The sequence below is a fragment of the Plutella xylostella genome, chromosome 2 (assembly GCF_932276165.1).
Source record: "Plutella xylostella chromosome 2, ilPluXylo3.1, whole genome shotgun sequence".
Lineage (NCBI taxonomy): Eukaryota > Metazoa > Arthropoda > Insecta > Lepidoptera > Plutellidae > Plutella > Plutella xylostella.
The window spans coordinates 3,768,238-3,787,402 of NC_063982.1; the positions used below are offsets into that span (position 1 = coordinate 3,768,238).

Consider the following 19,165-nt stretch of genomic DNA (forward strand, 5'->3'; position numbering starts at 1 on the left):
GCATAGCGCCATCTCCCTCGCACTCACCGTTCGCCCGGTGCCACCGCTCGCACACCCTATTATCCAGCACAGGCACATCGACAGCCTGCAGAGTCCCTAGTATTACTTCTATAGTAGAAACAAGGGCATTGCTCCATCTCCCTCCAACTCACCGTTCGCCCGGTGCCACCGCTCGCACACCCTATTATCCAACACAGGCACATCCACGGCCTGCAGAGTCCGCGGCCGCAGCCGGGAGCCCGGGCTCAGGGCTCCCCAGCCGGCCGCCCAGCCGTACTGCCCGAGGAAGTCTGACCCGCGCTCCGGCAGGCAGATTGGAGCTGGAAGATGAGAGGGTTGGAGGTGAGAGGGGAAGGGGTTGAATGTAAATGCACTGGTGAGAATTGGAAAGTTCCAGGGACAATATCACCGAATTACTCCTAAACGGAAAAGAATAGCTTAGTGACGCCGTCTGCAATATTGAAGTATAATTAACAGCGCATCATAATATAACTAAGTATAACTAGAAACTTTGCAATAAATTCTAAATTCAATTTTGTAATTTTTAATTGGAACTGTTACATTGCTGCTGGCGTGTTTAGTATGTAAATGGCACATTGTTGCCTCAGGGGTGAAATTTGGTTATTTAATGCTGAGATGGGGTTTGGCGACCGATTGATAGCCAGAGAGCTAATGAGTTAGGTCAAAGGAATTAAAATGGGCATTTACTCCATGGTAAACAGTAAACACTATGCTTTTCATCACAAATAAAATGATAACTAAAAATATATATTTGTTAACTTGGTGATTCATGGATGATCATGACGATGGAAAGATCTTTGGACATTAAGTTATATTAGGTAAATCTACTTTATTATCTCCAAATACTAACCAATATGCGGCATATAATGCACATTCCTATCCAAGGTCAACACGGCCACATCAAACCGATCTGCTTGCGGTGTGAACTTGAAGAGAGGGTGGACCTTGATCCCTCGGACTCCGAAGGTATACGCTGGTAGCGGTTCAGCTGCAGAATTGATGACATAGTCTCCTAGTGTGACGCGGACGTGTCTAGGCTGGGCCCTGGCCACGCAATGGCCAGCTGTCACGACGTGGCGACGCGAGATCAAAGAACCACCGCATCTGGAAATGGTTGGAAGTTTTAGTCTATGGTCAGATAGAGGTGCAGAAGGTTGGAGTATAAATGTGAAGATAGGTGACATGCGTTTGGATGCAAAGGGAAGGCTAGAAGAACTGAAGTGATCTGGTTGGATTGTATAATGTCCATTATTGATCTTCAAATATCTATACACTCTAAACTTGTTCTTTGTCAAAACAGAAACCGATCAATGGTGTTTGATGAGGTACCCTAAAAGTTACTAAATATTTATGGACGTGACTGTACTTTGGATTTATAATTCGAAATACATTAGCACCTAAATAAACTAATAAATTGTAACAGTTTTACATTCCGTAACTTTTGTGTTATGATCTTATGAGTTATGATACCTATTAAATAGGATTATTTTAACGTCCCATCGCTTAACTTAAGTGCCTATAATTTAATAGAAAAAAAAAAAACAAAAATAGAAGTTTGAGGTCAAAGAATATTAAATATCCCCTTAGCATTGGTAAAAGGTTATCGAAACAATTTAAATAGCCTAAAATATTCATAGGAAAATATCTTTATGACTCACAAAGCAAGGCAACCTTAACAACCTTTTAATTCATTTCCTATTTGAATATTTTAATTGATGGAAACCTTTGAAGAATCCCAACGAAGCGAAGGGCTGTGTCAATTATCTTGGATAAGGGAATTTTTGGCGTCTCAAATACCTTTGTTCCCATCGAGTCACACATCAAACCTGTCACACTGTATACAGTTGGGAATTCTTCATGAAAAGTGTGCCATCTAGTCACAGTGTTACTCGATGGGAGTGTTACTCGTTGGGAATGATTTATTTCTGAATTCCAAACCAGCCGCTGTAACTGGATGGGAACATAAACTAGAAAATTCCCAACTGTTCTCCCGTTACTCGTTAAGATTTGTTCAGTGATGATGAATGATGATGATGCCTAACCAGTGATAGGAACTGTGACTTATACAGTGTGTTGTTTTTCGGACCCGACAAACTTTAAGGGTGGATTCTACGAGTAATTTCATCGAGAAAAAAACCCCATATGTGGGGTAAAATCTCAATATTCTAAAAATGGCGGCCATTTTAAAGTTGCTTTGAACTTTTTTTATGTAACTTTTAAGCAGTTGTGAATATTTTAAATGAATAGAGATGACTTTTTGCGGATAATAGCATTTATAATAATTGTTCGAAATAATTATTCCGAACAATCAAATAAGATTTATTAAACTAGTTAACAATAAAATTATAAAATCAAAACCGAATTGTAAAAACCAATCATTTTTTTCTATGAACTGGGTGGGTAGTACAGCAGTAGCCACAAAATAATAGAGAAAATGAAAACTTTCATTTCCCAAATTTTGCGTGGAGGTGACTTTATGGCAGTTTGATATTTACTTATCGACTCATGTCTGCTCTGCTTCACCATGAAGAAATAATTAAGTACTTCCGAAGTACCTACCTCAGATTAATGATGATCTGGCGCTTACACCGCGGGCGCGCCTTGGACATAGACAGAAGATGCAGATGATCTCAAAATAATGGCGAAAATTATGGGGACCAACACCGATCTAGTACTTACGTACTTATTTATTTATTTTATTCGGAAAACTTAAACTAGTTAAAACTTAATATTACTAATTTGCATAACAGCCATGTAGTAGTTATAGGTATCGCATATGGTGGAATTCAGATCCATTGGACTCTTGTATTGGCTCAAAAGACTTGATGAGGTTTCACTAGCGCCATCTACCTTAATCTCTTATTCCCTCCATCCAGAGGTTGTCTGACAGAGATCGCTTTTAGTGATAAGACCGCCTTTTGTACCCTATTTAGGTTCATCATCTTTAGCCTATAGCAGTCCACTGCTGGACGTAGGCCTCTCCCAAAGCACCCCACTGGATGTGATCTTTAGCTTTCCGCATCCAAATTAAGTTACAACTTGAATATTTTATTATTCTTTTGGGGTGTACAAATAAAGTGTATTCTATTCTATAATCGGTTTTTGTCTATGGTGGAAAATTCTTCATTGAAAATCCCAACAAGTTACTGTGACTTGTTGGGAATTTTTATTTTCATAGTCCCAACTATAGTGCCACAATCTTATCTGTTCCGGTGGTCAAAATGTGCAACTAACGTGACGTCATTGTCAAAAGTCATTTCATACTCTGTGCGTTATTTTAGTTGTCAATATCTGCGAAGAGGCTGACGCTACGTTATTTAATTTGTTTTGTGATTTTCTGCGTGAAAACAATGCCAAAAACGCTGAAAAGTGATGCAAGAAAAGTAATACTAGATATATTTGCTTTTATGCAGGAAGAATAACGTATTCAGGCGCCTTTAATTCCATTTGAAAAATTGGAAGAACGAGTTGCAGCGGCTACAGGTTAGTGTTGCCAAATATGACGAATAATTTTACCCATATACACACATGTAATTTTATTAATATTTTCACCCCATCCCGTGCCCCACTGCTGGGGCACGGGATGGGTCATAATGAAAAGTATGTAATCTTTATTTTTCTTTGATTACAGATGACATGTCACTTTAAATGTTAGGCAGTATACCAAGAAGAATTTCGCGCACCTGCAGCGATTTTAGACGAAATAATGATGATTAATGACATCTTCTCCCAACCGATCAAGGGTTGGCTGGAAGAAATTGCTTTTTGGCAATTAGCCTTTGTACATTGTCTGAATTTCTTTTAATTTTATGCTCTTATTTTTTGTTACTTTAGAAAATGTAAAGTGTTCATAAATAAATAATAATTACTTAATAGTTTTTTTTAAGTCTATCTATCTCGTTATTCCCACGACCCACAGATATTACCTAGGTATATCATTGTAATCTAGATTTAATCTCTTATATCAGAACTATTTTTGTTTCTGTACGCCGTGGACATATTTTCCATACAACATCGTTTGATATATTATATCCTCTTTCATTTATTATCGGCCCTATATTTTGATTTATTTATACTTATGAATGTAACTTTAGGTAATAGCAGAAATGCATTGTCGTTTAAACCACAAATAGGCAAAATTTAATCGATGGCATCACTGGATTCGATCACAGCGATTCCGTCACCGGAACAGATAAGATTGTGGCACTATAGTTACAGTGTTACAGTTGTATGTGACACGTTGGGAATGAAGGAAAAGGGTGTTTCAACGAGTAACAGAGTGTGGACTGATGGGAATTTTGAACATAAAATTCCCAACGAGTGACAGTGTGACTGGTTGAGGTGTGACTGGCTGGGAACAAAGGCTCAAATATTATTAAAAATTAATAGATGATCTCACGGTTGTATTTCTAGGCTGAAAAGTTAAGTGAATCAATTAAGAATAATTTCATTTATTATCTTGACGGTAGGTATGTTTTTTTTCCCAATATTTTTTTTATTCTATAAATTAGAGTTTCTAAAAGTCTGGATTACAATTTACTACCTACTTATAAGTAAGTTTAATTATAACACAGGCCAGTGAAATTCCGGAAATAATCATAATATCGTACCATACAACCTACGTAATATACCTCTTTGATATTAGGTCAATATGAAATACGTTAAGTAGGTATAGCATATTTCAGCGTATTGATTCAACTGGCAAGTAACACCGTATCAATACATAATTGTTTCGACTATCTATGTAGTGTGGCTTTGCTTCTTAAAAACTACAGCTAAATAATTTGACTACAAAATTTGAAATTATTAGGTATGTCACTTGCTATATCTACCTACGTATTTTTAAAGTATAGCATACGAGGTTGAAATTTAATATTTTATGTAATAATTAACTGGTTTTAACTGTATACTATTGTCACTCTTTTCAATGCCCTAAGAATTACAAGCAAACCTACATCACACACTATGTATTTGTTTGTGTTATAATTAAATAGGTTATACACATGAATAAATTAGTTATTGACAAAAAATTCGCACATTTAAATCATTTGCCATTCTCATCTAAGGCATTGAAGAGGTGATCTAAATATTAAAATTGCCTCCTTGTGTCCATCACCTCAAGATCATTCTGACGCAATATTTTGAATTTATACGGCAAAATTTTGTATAAAAGCATCATTCAACTCTGTTGTGGTATACAATATCAATATTGTTTTCGTTGTGGAAGCAGCTACCCAAAACATTAAAATGAAACTTTTCGTGAGTATATTTTTATAATTAGGTTCTTATTGTCTTGTACAGTTTTGATACCTTATTAATATGTATACTTCGCCTTTTTGTGTAAAAAATCTTAACCAATTTTCAGATTTCAACCACACTAAATTTTTTAACATTATACATTCAACAAAAAATTACATTCCTGATAAAACACTCACTCGCTTGCTCGTAATATTATCAGGGATGAATTAATTTGCAGTGACAAATGGAACGTCAAAAAGTTCCACCTGCAACATTTTCATTGCCCATGAGTATATTCTAACCTATGGTCTTTCTACCCGCAGATTTGTGCCGTCCTCCTAGTGGCCTCAGCCCACGCCGGCCGCGACAAGCGAGGGATCTACGGAGAGCCCGGTGGCCTCCTAACCCCCTCCCTTAGCTACTCTCCCGTCATCTCCCCAAGCTACATCTCCTCTCCCATCATCTCTTCTCCCGTTCTCTCCTCCCCAATCATCAGAGCTCCCGTCTACGCCCCGTCAGTTTACTCCCCTCCAATCGTTCATTCTGCGCCTTTGATTTCGTCTCCCATTTACGCTTCTCCGTCTATAATCCGTTCACCTCCAGTGTACTCATCTTCAGTGTACTCATCACCGGTGATAAGGTCCTCAGTGTACTCGCCAGTGCTCAGGGCAGCTCCTCTGTACTCGGCTCCTGTCATCAGGTCAGCTCCGGTATTGCGCCGCTACGCTTCGGGGTGGTGGTGAAGAGACATTGTGATGTTGGAATTTATTTCTGGACCACGGCGGATTGGAATTGTTGAAGGGAATAAAAATATTTAAATCGACTTTTGAGTTTTCTTGTTTGTTTATTATCATACTATAAGGTGCCTACTTAGTTTACTTTCTGTCAATCAGCTAGGTACATAAATTAAATAATGTTTACCTATCTGTTACCATGTTATCTGCATGAGACAGTATCTTTGTTTACTTTAAAGTCAAATCCTACATTTTATCCTACAAGTAGATCTCCAAATACAAAAGGAACATGTACATTTGTACATACATATTGTTCATACATTAGGTCAACCTAATTGAGAATTAGAGGAAAACAAAGATGAGATAACATTTGAACTTTAATCGATTCATCGGTACCTACTTATGGATTTACCTTAGCCCTTTGACCAGCAACTAAATTAATGTCTCAGCATCTAGATACATTACTTACCCCAGGAAATAACCTTTGGGCCCATGATGCAATAGCACGTAACGCGTACAGTTATACAAGAGAACGTAACATATCTGGTTTTTCTCTATCCACTCAGTGGTGTAGGGTTCTGCTTCCCGCGTATGGGTATTGAGGTTAATCCCATACTTTATTAGGCTTTTTGATGTTGTAGCTGTAACTATTGCTTAACTATGAGAGGCTTTGGTAATGTTTGTAAGGTATAATGTCTACTGATTTATAGTGGATATTATCGAATAAAATTTATTAGTAATATGAAGATGGGCCTAAAACGAGTGGTTCTTGTACACTCTTATTGTATACAGCAGAATATTTTGGGGATATAATACGTAAATAATGTAAAAATCCTAATCCTAACTAATATTATAAATGCGAAAGTGACTGTGTCTGTCTGTCTGTTACTCTTTCACGCCAAAACTATTGAACGGATTTTAATGAAATTTGGTATATTCATATTCATATATAGACCCTGAGAAAGAACATAGGCTTCTATCACGGAATTCTCTCGAGAAAACTTTTAAAGGCGAAGCGAAGCTCGCGGGAACAGCTAGTATTACGCTTCCACGACGGTTTCAGGATGTGTCACAACTGTTTGTGTGACATGAGAATATGGTTTCTGTGAAAAGTATCTTAGTGCAGCGATTACAAGATATTAGATCCTCCGTTTACGTTGCCTATCGTCAACCGTCACTGTCAAAATCTAAAGGCCCCCATTCACGGGCGCGCCAATCCGCGGATTTGTCGCTAGCGACAAGTCCGGTGGTGCGTGAAGTGAATGGGGTGCTTAAGGCAATTTTTTTAGTTCCAAAAGTAACTACGTTGGCGTTGTTCTTTTTCCTTATGTTTGTGTAGTATCGAACATAGTATCGAATTGCCACCTAAGCCCGTGATAGGCCCTAAGGTTACACCTGTCTAAGGTTGTGAAGAACAGATTATAGTTCGATGCCCTACGATGACAACACTGGAGCCAAACCAGTATTATGATGTAAGAACGTCGTAACCGACATTGCACAATAAGCAACTTGCGTCTTGTTTACATTCTGTCTGAACCTGTTTTGAAATGCACTTAAAATCTCTTTAGGTACTGTTATATTTGGAGAGCACTTGAGAAACTGGGAGAAAATTGGGTTTTTAATGGATAAAATACGTAAATAATGTGGAAATATATAAATGGATTAAATTCTTAATAACTCTGCTGCCCGTAATCGTTCTCTGTTGGACATAGACCCCTCTCGGTCCTTGGCCTTCGTCATACAACCACTACCAGTCCCTTGTCTAACTTAACGTAATTCTACGATATAGACTATAGAGGTAAGCAAGATGAATGTTACCACATAAGTTACTAGCTGTTCCCGCGAGCTTCGCTTCGCCTTATAAAATTTTCCCGTGGGAATTCCGCGAAAAAGTAGCCTATGTTCTTTCTCAGTGTCTTGACCATATGTATACAAAATTTCATTCAAATCCGTTCAGTAGTTTTGGCGTGAAAGAGTAACAGACAGACACAATTACTTTCGCATTTATAATATTAGTTAGGATTATTTAGACAGTCTATTTTATCAGTACTAGCAGGCCTAGCACGGGGTGCAATTTTTAAGATGTGACAAAAAATGTACATTGCACTGTCTCAAAGCGAGCGCGACGGAGAACTGTCACGTCAAATATAAATAAAAAACTGACATAATGACGCTTGCTAGCCTCTTGTATACTAACAATTTGTTCTATGAATTTGGAGGTACATAATACATATAGCTAGACTCAGCTAGAGTCTTAAGAATATCAAGTCCCGGGTTCGATTCAAAGCGAAAGATTACGTAGCTATTATTATAACATTAGCGTCGTACAGATTACCCGATAGCCTACCTTTCATTCCTTTCCAAAACATAATGCAAGCCTCCAATTACATATGTAGGAAGAAGGCTCTGGTTACTCAATGTAATTATTGTGGTTATATACTTTATATACTGGACATTTTCTTTACCTAAAGACATAATTATTATATGAACATTTGCTAGTACCATATGTTTGTTACGATCATCACAATTTTATTGTGATCGTAAACTAAGAATGCTACTCTTCAATAGTGGGAATAATTGGAAATTAAGATATAATCACACAATATGGCCATGGGACAAACTACTTTTCATTATATAGCTATTGTCTTTTGAATAAGTAACATCATTAATTATAAATAAAATATCATTAATATCAAAATCTATCACTTGTTACACTGTATTTGTATAAATGGAAATAAACCTTTAACTTTTTTATATTTACTATGCAGGTACTTACAGAGAGAATACCCCTTACAGAGAGAATAGAATATACTTACATACTATAAGTCTACACTATAATGTATAAGTATGTAGGTAGGTAAGTACGTACGTTATATTCGTATAAACAAATACATAAAAGTAAAAATACGACCACCAACCATAAGTAGTTACTGTTCCGATAACTTTTGAAACGTAATAATTATTATATGGAATAAGAGAAACTCCTTTAATTGTTTTTAAACGATAAAACAATCCGGATATGTCTGTAGGTCGATCGAACAGCTTTTAAGTTCAAAGCAAATTGTACAGAAATTAACTAATGATTACATGCTATTAAATATTAGTGAAAGATGATAAAAGCCCAAAGCAAAATGTATTTACACAAAAACAAATAACTTACCTTGTGGGGCTCAAGTTTATCGAGACAAAAACCACGATCAGCATACCTAGCACGGGGCGCAAGACACGCATGACAAGATAAAATTTGTTGGTCGCGCTCGTTCTCGATGACGTGCGATTTGATTCAGCGCGACCCATATTTCCACGTCTTGTCATGCGCGTCTTGCTATCCGTGCTAGGTATGCAGCTCGGTTAAGGGCTGATCTTAAAATAGACAGACAAAATTTATACAGCCAATGATGAGACAGAATGAGATTCCTTTCATAAGATTATTATCTGTCTATTGAATAATCGGCGCAGACAAAATTGAAATGATAAATTCGGTATATTATTTTGTGAATTTATGCCTGGCGAATCTTATGGTGCCTTTTCACCAGAGATGTTCTATGATGTAATGATGTGGAATAATCCGATTCTACCAGTGCTACGGTATGTGGACAAATTAATATGAATGGTGGATGAAACCCATCCATAGCAACGAAGCATAATTAGCATATGACATCTCTGTTGGTAAAGCACGGGTAGTTTATGTCTCGATAACTATTTCGCCATATTAGACTTACCTTTCAAGTGTCTTATCTAAAAAAAATACAGAGAATCTAATAATACAACAGAAGAGGAATGTGCGAAAAAGGTTTTGCGGAAAATATAATCATCATTCATTATTTCTTCCCAAAGAATGGTCACTTTAGGTTGCGCAAATTTTGTCAAAATGAGGAGCAAAATGGAAATGACAATATCATATTGAACATAAGCTTCTAGTGAAGTCAGAATGTAAATTTATGCGTATTTTATGGCTGTATCAACGAATACTTTTAAAATTGCCAAATTAAACTACTTATGTCTGAAATGGTTCTTTATCCTTGATAACATGTGGTATACTTTATAATAAGCCGAAAGATGATTGATATTTAGCAATTAAAAACATATTTTTCTTAATAGAATGTTGATATTATTATATTTCAAACCAAATAAGTATGCAAGTGTAAATGCGGAACCTAAAGTAACCAATTAAGTTAAAAAATCTAAAGAATATTTTTTTCTACATTATACACAGAAATAACTAAACCAAAGACTACATGAAATAAGTTAAAAACTACTATTCTCAGTTAAACCTTCTGGATACACCCATAACTTGTGTATTTAATACTTCTATAAACCCAATGTAAGCATGAATAAAATTGTATAAAAACCTACTAAGTACGTTACAAGTTACAAATTGTTACAGTTTTAAATTCGATCACTGAATTTCATAGCAAATAAATATTTATCAATTAATTATAACCCGACAGAAGGTCTATTTACCAAGGAGGAATGATTCAGGAATGATTCACATTTTTTTATAGGATACCTAGCATGGTGTGCATGGCACTCGTAACAAGACGTAACAAAAAAATTGCGTCGTGCTCATTCACATCGCGATGGAAAACTTTTGTCATGTCTTGTCGTACGCGTCTTGCGCCCCGTGCTAGGCTTGCAGCTCGGCTTATAACTTACAAATTATAAAATGCATCCAGCGATCGAATTCTACTAAGTTAAGTTTATTGTGGCATCCAAAAGGTTAGGAGAGGGAGCTACGTAAACCATGCTATCTCTTTCGCACATTACCTCTCTATCCAACACTGCTTCCAACCAATAAGCTCGAATATGGACATAAGCATGTTGCATCTGTAAAATTAATTCATTCAATATATTAGTTTATTGTTACGAAACACGCGAACACACACGCACATATTTTTTCACATGTTAATTAGTGTTAAAGGTATCACACACTAGCAGATACGATAATATGTTATCTGCGAAGATATTTATATGCAAAAATAAATAAATAAATGTTTATCTATTCATATAATGTCAGTGCTAACAGATTCTGTAGGGTAAAATATATACAGGATCAATAAAACAAATGGGCAAAACGAATCAATATAAGAAATTTGGATGTAATTTAGTTTCTTTTAAAAAATACAGGAATATTTTTCTCTAAAACAATAAATAAATAAAATAAATAATTACAAATATTGGCTCAGATATACTATTATCTTATCGCATCTGCATAGTGTGTGACTGACTTTAGAAAAATTCTTGATGATATTGATGATGGTGGAGTTAATTTAATTTGTGATTTGAGCATTGTGAACAATTTCTGTAAGAGCAATCAATATAACATAAAAAACGCTGTAAATAGCATAGAATGGATTTGAGTTGTAGAATACAACAAAAACAGTTTTTAAATATTCAGGGAGTTTGGCAAGTCGATATATTCATGGCTTGAATAAGAAGGCATTATAGGGTTCAATCGAAACAAATGCCTTTTACTATAACCGATTTCAAGGATTTCACAATTTTTTTAAGAATATCACACTATTATTTTCTAGGTATATTGATTAAGCTTACACATTTGGGTGGTTAGGGGTGGGTGAAAATGATTATGAACAAAATAAGTAATAAACATTTAGTAAAATGCAGTAAATACATGGTCTTGCAAAAAGGATACTTACCTATTGGAATCTGAAAATATGTGTGTATTTAACTTTTGAATATCTGTCCCTACAAAAAACATGACTTTTTCGCAAAATAGATTTTTATATTGCAAATGGCTTCAACTCTTTCTTAAATGTGCTTTTTTCAATCCATTCGCTTCCTTTAGTCACCTAACACATAAGCTGCTACAATAATCTACCTTTTACATACCTACGCAAAATAATAGACATCCCAAATCATAACACCCCTGATTTCGGCAGACTGTGCCAATATATATTAACTACAGGATGTTTCCATGTTGCTAAACACCTAATACTGTGTAAGTTAAGTGTTGAAGCGTAAATTGAATATGTAATTGATAGGTGTTGTGTTAGAGTGTGAAATATGTCATAATTAATGTGTATTAATTAATTAATTGAAGCTTTTGCAATGTTTATAGGTAAAAATCTAATATGATTATGCCGACTGTTTATCTAAGACAAATGGTATAGTTAACAAATTATATAGGTTACCACCCCCATCAAAACAGTGTGATCATTCACAGAACGAAAATAGAGGTGTTATGTATTTTTTATGTGACTGTCAACGTGTCTGAATTGTCTGATATTATGTGTATACGTAGGTAATATTTATCTAGCATTTGTGATGAGTGGGTATAGTTATAATAATTATAACCGAGTTTGCGTGTATAATACACCTATCAATTAACAAACCCCATAACATAACGTATAAACATTGCCCTGACTTCCTTTAAAATCTACAAACTTCCTAAAAATTCTACCAAATTCTGTACAAAAACTACCAAAAATGGTAGTTTTTTCGTCACCTGGAGGATCCTATTCGGATGTAGGCCTGCCACGGGAAAGTGCCGAAGCCCGCGTCATCACCTCCAACTATTCTTCGTTGAGCTGTCTGCTTGTTCACTGCAATGCCACAACCTGAAAAAAAAGAAAAATGTATATGTTAAAAAAGCTTTAGAGTTTACAATAGAAGAGTAGAAACGAATAATGCTTTTTTAAAAATTTGAGCACTTGACAAAAGTTTTTTTTTGCGTCGCGCTCACTCACATCGCGCGGCTTCGAGAGTGAGTGCGACGGTAAACTCTTGTCGTCTTGACATGAGCGTCTTGCGCTTCGTGCTCGGCCTTCTGGTTATTGTAAATGAGCGAAGACGAGTAAGACATCTGGATTTAAAAATAATAATTGTTGTTTAGCCTAATAAAAATAATTAGCCATGGCAAAATTAGCTTTGTCCGACTCTACCTATGTGGAACACAGATTCTGTTTATGTGCTGTAAAAAAGTGAACTACAATAATGGTCTCCTAATGAAACCACTATTTCAAACGTTCAATGAAAATGTTTCTTAATGAATGGGACGCAAAAAAAACATTGCATTGTTAGACTAGGCCTATAACACGTTGCATTGTAAGTACATATTATTATGCTTAAGTAACTAATAGTCACTCATTATAAAAAAGGTATATTAGGTAATCCGAAAAAAATGTGACAAATTAAATAGTTTTTTGTTTTTCGTAGGATTGGAAGTTGAAAATACCTATAATTAATTGTTATAACCATCCATATATAAATACTACAAAATAAAATCAACAATACTACTAAGTATACCTAAATACATCAAATTAACTGTTGCTCAACTATTTATTGAGAGCCCTGAACAATTCTTGCTTCAAACCTCCGTCTGAAGTTAAGAAATTCGAATTTATAGTGTGTATGTGCAATCGTAGCACTATAATTATACATTAATTATGAATTAGATACCTAATTAACGCCCAGTTTACAACTTCAGTAAGTCTACCATATTATAAACTTAAGTCGTACTCGAGGATAATTCAATCAATCATAACGCTGCATTCCATACTTAAGTTCTGATTAGCTCTACTTTCTTAGCAGTGCAGCTGACGGTATGAAATGATGGTCATGTATACTGTAAGACCATGGGCAACGAAGCTTGGGATGCCCTCAGACTGATATCCGGTAGTGACTGGATGAGGAAGGGCCAGGAGTGTTGGTAAAAGGTAACCATTAACTGACAGTTTCAATAACTCTATTTACCGATGACTGGTAGTTACTTTCATACGATTTTCACAGGTTGTAACTTAAAATGTTTCAAAATAGTATGTAAGTAACTACCAGTCATCGGTAGATGAAGTTATTGAAACTGCCAGTAAATGTCAGTGCAGTGTCTTTCATGGCTGTCCTAGCTAAAGAAAGCGTCGTATTAAACTGAATACTAACGAACAGCGTGGATTTGTTTGTGTAGGTAGGTAGGTCAATACTGTATTGTTTGTTATTGTGCCCAATTATATACCTACCTACCTCTGTTACTTTGTAAGATGTTTTATTATACAAGGTGTTGCTAAAAGGGTATACTAAGCCGAAAGGGGGTGACTCCGTGGGCTATTCATAACAACTTTTGTTCTACGAGTTTTGAAAATTCACAACCAATTGAAAATTACATTATACTATATTTGTAAAAAAATTATATATTAAAAAAAAACTTTCAACATATTAAGTAAATTTTATTTCGGCAAATGTTGACATGCTCAGCATACGTGTAAGGGAGCACTTTTACCGTCAAATTTGTATTTCTCCCAGTCCAGCCGTGGCATTTTCGTGACTGGAGCCTTCGTAGTCGTCGTCATTGGTACAAAGAACCGTCTCATGAATAACATCTTATTCTCACTTAAATTGGCAATAAGCAAAAATAAGAACATCACACTCAACACATTTTTCACTTTTAAAAACATTTTGAACAACACTGAACTTTTTAATTTTTGTTTTGCGGTTAAATATGTGTTTTTTTGTTTTTTTTTATCTCCGTTTCAACGTCATTTTGAATTGTTTATAAAGAGTTTTTGGTTTGTTGTTTGTTTATACCGTAGGATCCCGAATTTCATATGTTGTACAATTATGTTCACTTTGTTTTCCACACATTAATTCACTGAAAACAAAAAAATACTCCGTGCACACAAAAATATATGGATTATTTTTTCAACACCAAGTAACTCAGAAGTTTTTTTTTAATAGTTTCACGATTTTTTATTTGTTTATGTACAAAAGGGGCACGTCTACATATGAGCTCGATTGTTTATTTACTAGTTTCAGTTAACAGCGGGAAGGGTGATGTAAAATCTTTACATAAGCGTACATAGATTGCGTTTCATGTAAAACGATATTATGAATGATCGAAGTACAGTTGGACATAGGTTCATACCATGTAGGTTGGTATGGAGTACATGTATGTAGAATACGAATTTTATAAATTGAAAATCCTTAAGTAATAAAAAAGTTCAAAAGATTTAGCTATAAGTCTGTCAGTACCTTTAAACTATTTTTAACGTCCTACTCGCCTTAAAAAGCCTAGGGATGCAAAATAAAAAGCTTATGCATACCAAATTTCATCAATATTTGTTCAGTAGTTTTTGCTTACTCATAAACTTTCGCCTATATAATATTAGCAAGTATAACATGAGTCGTGTGAAAATGAAGCTTGTTTAAGTAGGTAACTAACCCAATTATTGGAAACCGGTTCACCATACGAATCTTGACCTCATTGTACATGAGTTGCTAAGAATATATAACGACACGCAATATTATACATATCCGAATACATAAAACTGCCTTCCGGTTACGTCGTTATTACGATGCGATCGAAAGTACTCTCTATATTGTAATTATTTAAGTATTGATTTGTTTTTGTTATTAAGTAATAATTATCTTATTTCATTTAAAAGAATAAAGTTAATTGTAATGCATAAAAGAAAATTTGTAACAAGTACCTATTTCATAAATAGAACTAAAGTCATCGACCGACCGAGTAAGCTTAAATGGCAGTGGGCTGGTCACATCTGTCAAAGAACCGATGACCGATGGGTTAAACGTGTTCTGGAGTGGAGGCCGCGACTAGGCAAACGTAGTGTGGGACGCCCTCCGGCTAGATGGGGTGACGACTTGCGAAAGGTCGCATCCAGTGGCGTGCTTTGGGAGAGGCCTACGTCCAGCAGTGGACTGCTATAGGCTAATGATGATGATGATGATGATGATGATGGTGAGTTCATAAATAAATTTAGTTATTAAGAGTTTAGACACTTGTCTCCTTACCTTCAGGGTTGACTGGAAGAGATCGCGTTTAGGCGATAAGTCCGCCCTTGTATACTAGGTAGTTAAGTTTTATTTCTCTTCATCTTTTATTGTAACTAAGTATGTATTTTGTATACAATAAAGTGTTAAAATAAATAAATAAGTACGATTTCTTTGTTATATACCTGCCTTTTAGTCTGATTGATAATAATGTGTCTATTCTATCAAAAATCTTTACCATAACATATAATTTTTTGAGCAACACAATAAAATAATAAGTGAAGGAATTAGTGCGTCTCGTTACACACTACGCATGACGTAGATTATGAAATACCTAAATATATTATACAGGGTGTTGCAAAAAGGCTATACTAAGCCGAAACCTACATGTGCAGCATGTTATATCTAAGCCCAAAACTGAAATAAGAATTTGAAAATTCGCGAAAAAAAAAATTCATTTTCCATAGAAACTTTGTTGGTCACGTGACTTTTACTACGGAAAAAAAATTTTTTTTTTCGCGAATTTCCAAATTCTGATTTCAGTTTCGGGCTTAGATATAAAATGCTGCACATGTAGGTTTCGGCTTAGTATATCAATTTTGCTACACCCTGTATAGTATCTTAATATTTTGAGTTATTAACTAAACCGTTAGTAGTGTACAAGATACAGTTGCGAGCAATGAAAATGTTTTAGTGATATATGGAACGGCAATGGCAGGTGTTTTTTTTTCATTCCAGCACACAAAAGCCTTAAGCTCACTGGTGTACGAAAGGAGTCAATTGACGTATCGACTCATATCTTCACAAAATTATCAGGGTTGCAAAATCAGAGTAAAATACTTTAAGCAGATTTATTTTATTTATTTATTTACACACACACATTGTAACATAACAGGAACACAAAACCCAAATCGTTACAATATTAATTTAACATATAGCACTCACTTTCATACTTCTCTCTAACATTCCCTTACATACATTCATCAGCGAACTCATTCTATCCACAAATACATCACAGATCTACAAACATTTATTTATTTATTTATTTATTTATTTATTTATTTAACTAAAATTGCACAACATTACAGTAAATACTAATTTGTTATACATTTAACCTTAAATCTAAAATAAATACAATAAAAATAAAATAAATCAACATAAACACTTCTTCAAAAAATTTCAACAATGACTATAATTTAACTTATTCCTATCTTACTAACTATAACATATTATATTTAAGGTGACCTTTGTGAATTCACCCAAACTGCAGTTATATAAATCCACACTCTCATTAACTTTATTTAATATTCTTAAGGCCCTAGTAAGGGGTGCCTTCGCTAGCAGGTTTGTCCTGGCTGGCGGTATACTGAGCAGCCGGCCCGCGCGGCGCCGCAGCCCCCGCGTGCCCTCACTCGGCACCACCAGACTTATGTTCTCCAGCACTGCGGGGTTTATGAGCCAGCCTCTTAACACCTTGAATACTGTTGTTGCTAAGGCTAGGTCTCTCCTAGCCGCTAGTGTTGTGTACCCTACCATCCCAGTGACAAATAAGCTTGGATATAGCAACGGGTATCCGGGATACACTCCATATAACTTAAAGTATATAAATCTTAAAAACTTATTCTGTATTCTCTCCAACATCAAACTATATTTAGCTTCATGTGGAGCCCATATGATTGCGTTGCACTCTAATTTACTCCTCACTAATGCGTTGTACAATGCCTTCACAGCACTTATATCTGTAAAGCCATGGCACCTACGGAGCACAAAACCTAAAATTTTGAAAGCACTTTTACACGTGTCTACAATGTGATCACGAAAAGATACGTCCGATGAGATCCGGACTCCCAGATCCCGCACCGAAGTGACCTGCTGCAGCGCGGCGCCGCCGGCCAGCGTGTACTGGCGCTGCCGCGGGGCGCGCGCTCGGCTGAAGGAGATCTGCATGCACTTCGATGCGTTGAAATGCAGCTTGTTCTCGTGACTCCACTGTACCACTCTATCTATATCCCCCTGTAGCCGGTCGCAATCACCCTCGTCACCAATTCGTAACAACAGCTTGAGATCGTCCGCAAACAACAGGCACGTGGCGTCCCGTACGATGTTCGGAAGGTCATTAATCATTATAAGAAACTCAAGGGGGCCCAGGTTGCTACCCTGACTTACTCCCGAGTACGTGCAATATGGTTGCGAGTAACTGCTGCCAAATTGCACGTACTGTTTCCGATTATCAAGGTAGCTACTGAAGAAAGTTAGTGAATGCGGGGTACACCCGATGGCAGCTAGCTTATTCAACAGCACATCATTATCCACGGTATCAAAGGCCTTCCTAAAATCAAAATAAGCTGCATCGACTTGTACCCCTGCATCCACTAAAGGAGTGACATAGGACATGAAGTGAAGAAGATTACTAGAAGTACTGTGGTTTGGTCTAAACCCATGTTGACATTCAGAAAGATGACTTTGTATTTCATTATACATTGTTTTATGCAGCGCCGATTCAAAGACCTTCGCAAACACCGACAGGACAGCCACAGGCCTATAACCACTCACGTCCGATCCCACCCTGCCCTTAGGAACCGGAGTGACGCGGGTGATCTTCCACAGTTCAGGGTATATAGCTGTTTTTAAGCTGCAGTTATAAATGTAGAGTAGGGGTTCTATAAAAACCTCACGACAGTCCTTCAACACGTATGGAGGTACGCCGTCGGGGCCGGCGGAGGGCTTGGCCTGCAGGCGCGCGAGGGCGGCGGCCACGTCGGCACGGGAGAGCGCGGTCAGGTGCACGCGCGCCGCCGCCCCCGCGCCCGCCGCGCACTCCGCCCGCCCCGCCGCCGCCGCGTCCAGCCGAGCCGAACCACTACTGTATACAGAATGAAAGTAATTAGCAAAGTGGGAAGCACTTTCATCCTCAGTTAAGTCAACTCCATCTTGTTGAATAGTTACTTTACTTACATTGGACCTTTTCGATTTTATAAGTTTCCAAAAAGACTTAGGATCTTTCGATAGTTGATATTGTATCCTTTTATTGTACATGCTTTCAGCCAATTTTATATTTGATTTTACTTTAGCCCTGTACTCCGAAAATACTTCGTAATCACATTGCAAACCTGTAGATTTGAATCTCTTATGCAAACGCGCTTTCGTTTGAATGTCACGAATTAAGTCGGCCGTATACCATTCAGGATATTGATATCGTGATGATATTGGCTTTCGCACTTTTCTGGGAACGCAATCATCTATGACCTTTCTAACAGCCTTGTAAAAAATATCTAATGCTTTGTTACAGTCTGGTTCTAAATAAAGTGAACTCCAATCTATTAGTGATAGACCAGTGTATAACGATGGGAAATCTGCCTTACCCCAATTCCACTGCTGAGCGATCCCGGTATTGAAGAACATGTCTGGAGCGGGCGGGGCCGGCGCGGGGG

General features: G+C 36.5%; 1 protein-coding gene and 1 non-coding gene across 3 annotated transcripts in view; one reads left to right on the forward strand and one right to left on the reverse strand.

The window, feature by feature from the left end:
* LOC105381319 overlaps positions 1-19,165 on the reverse strand; it is a 57,172-nt gene that overhangs the window by 2,762 nt on the left and 35,245 nt on the right. Inside the window, exons 3-6 of one of the 2 annotated variants that reach the window (XM_048625915.1) lie at positions 12,460-12,571; positions 10,761-10,820; positions 872-1,125; positions 153-320 (exon numbers count right to left, since the gene is read on the reverse strand). In XM_048625915.1, coding sequence (XP_048481872.1) covers positions 153-320; positions 872-1,125; positions 10,761-10,820; positions 12,460-12,571 — 594 coding nt within the window. The remainder of the gene's footprint in view (positions 1-152; positions 321-871; positions 1,126-10,760; positions 10,821-12,459; positions 12,572-19,165) is intronic. The other variant, XM_038112143.2, reaches the window with a different exon arrangement.
* On the forward strand, positions 5,066-6,082 carry LOC105393248. The gene is made up of 2 exons (XR_007267112.1): positions 5,066-5,280; positions 5,583-6,082. It is a non-coding gene; the product is annotated as an uncharacterized LOC105393248 (transcript).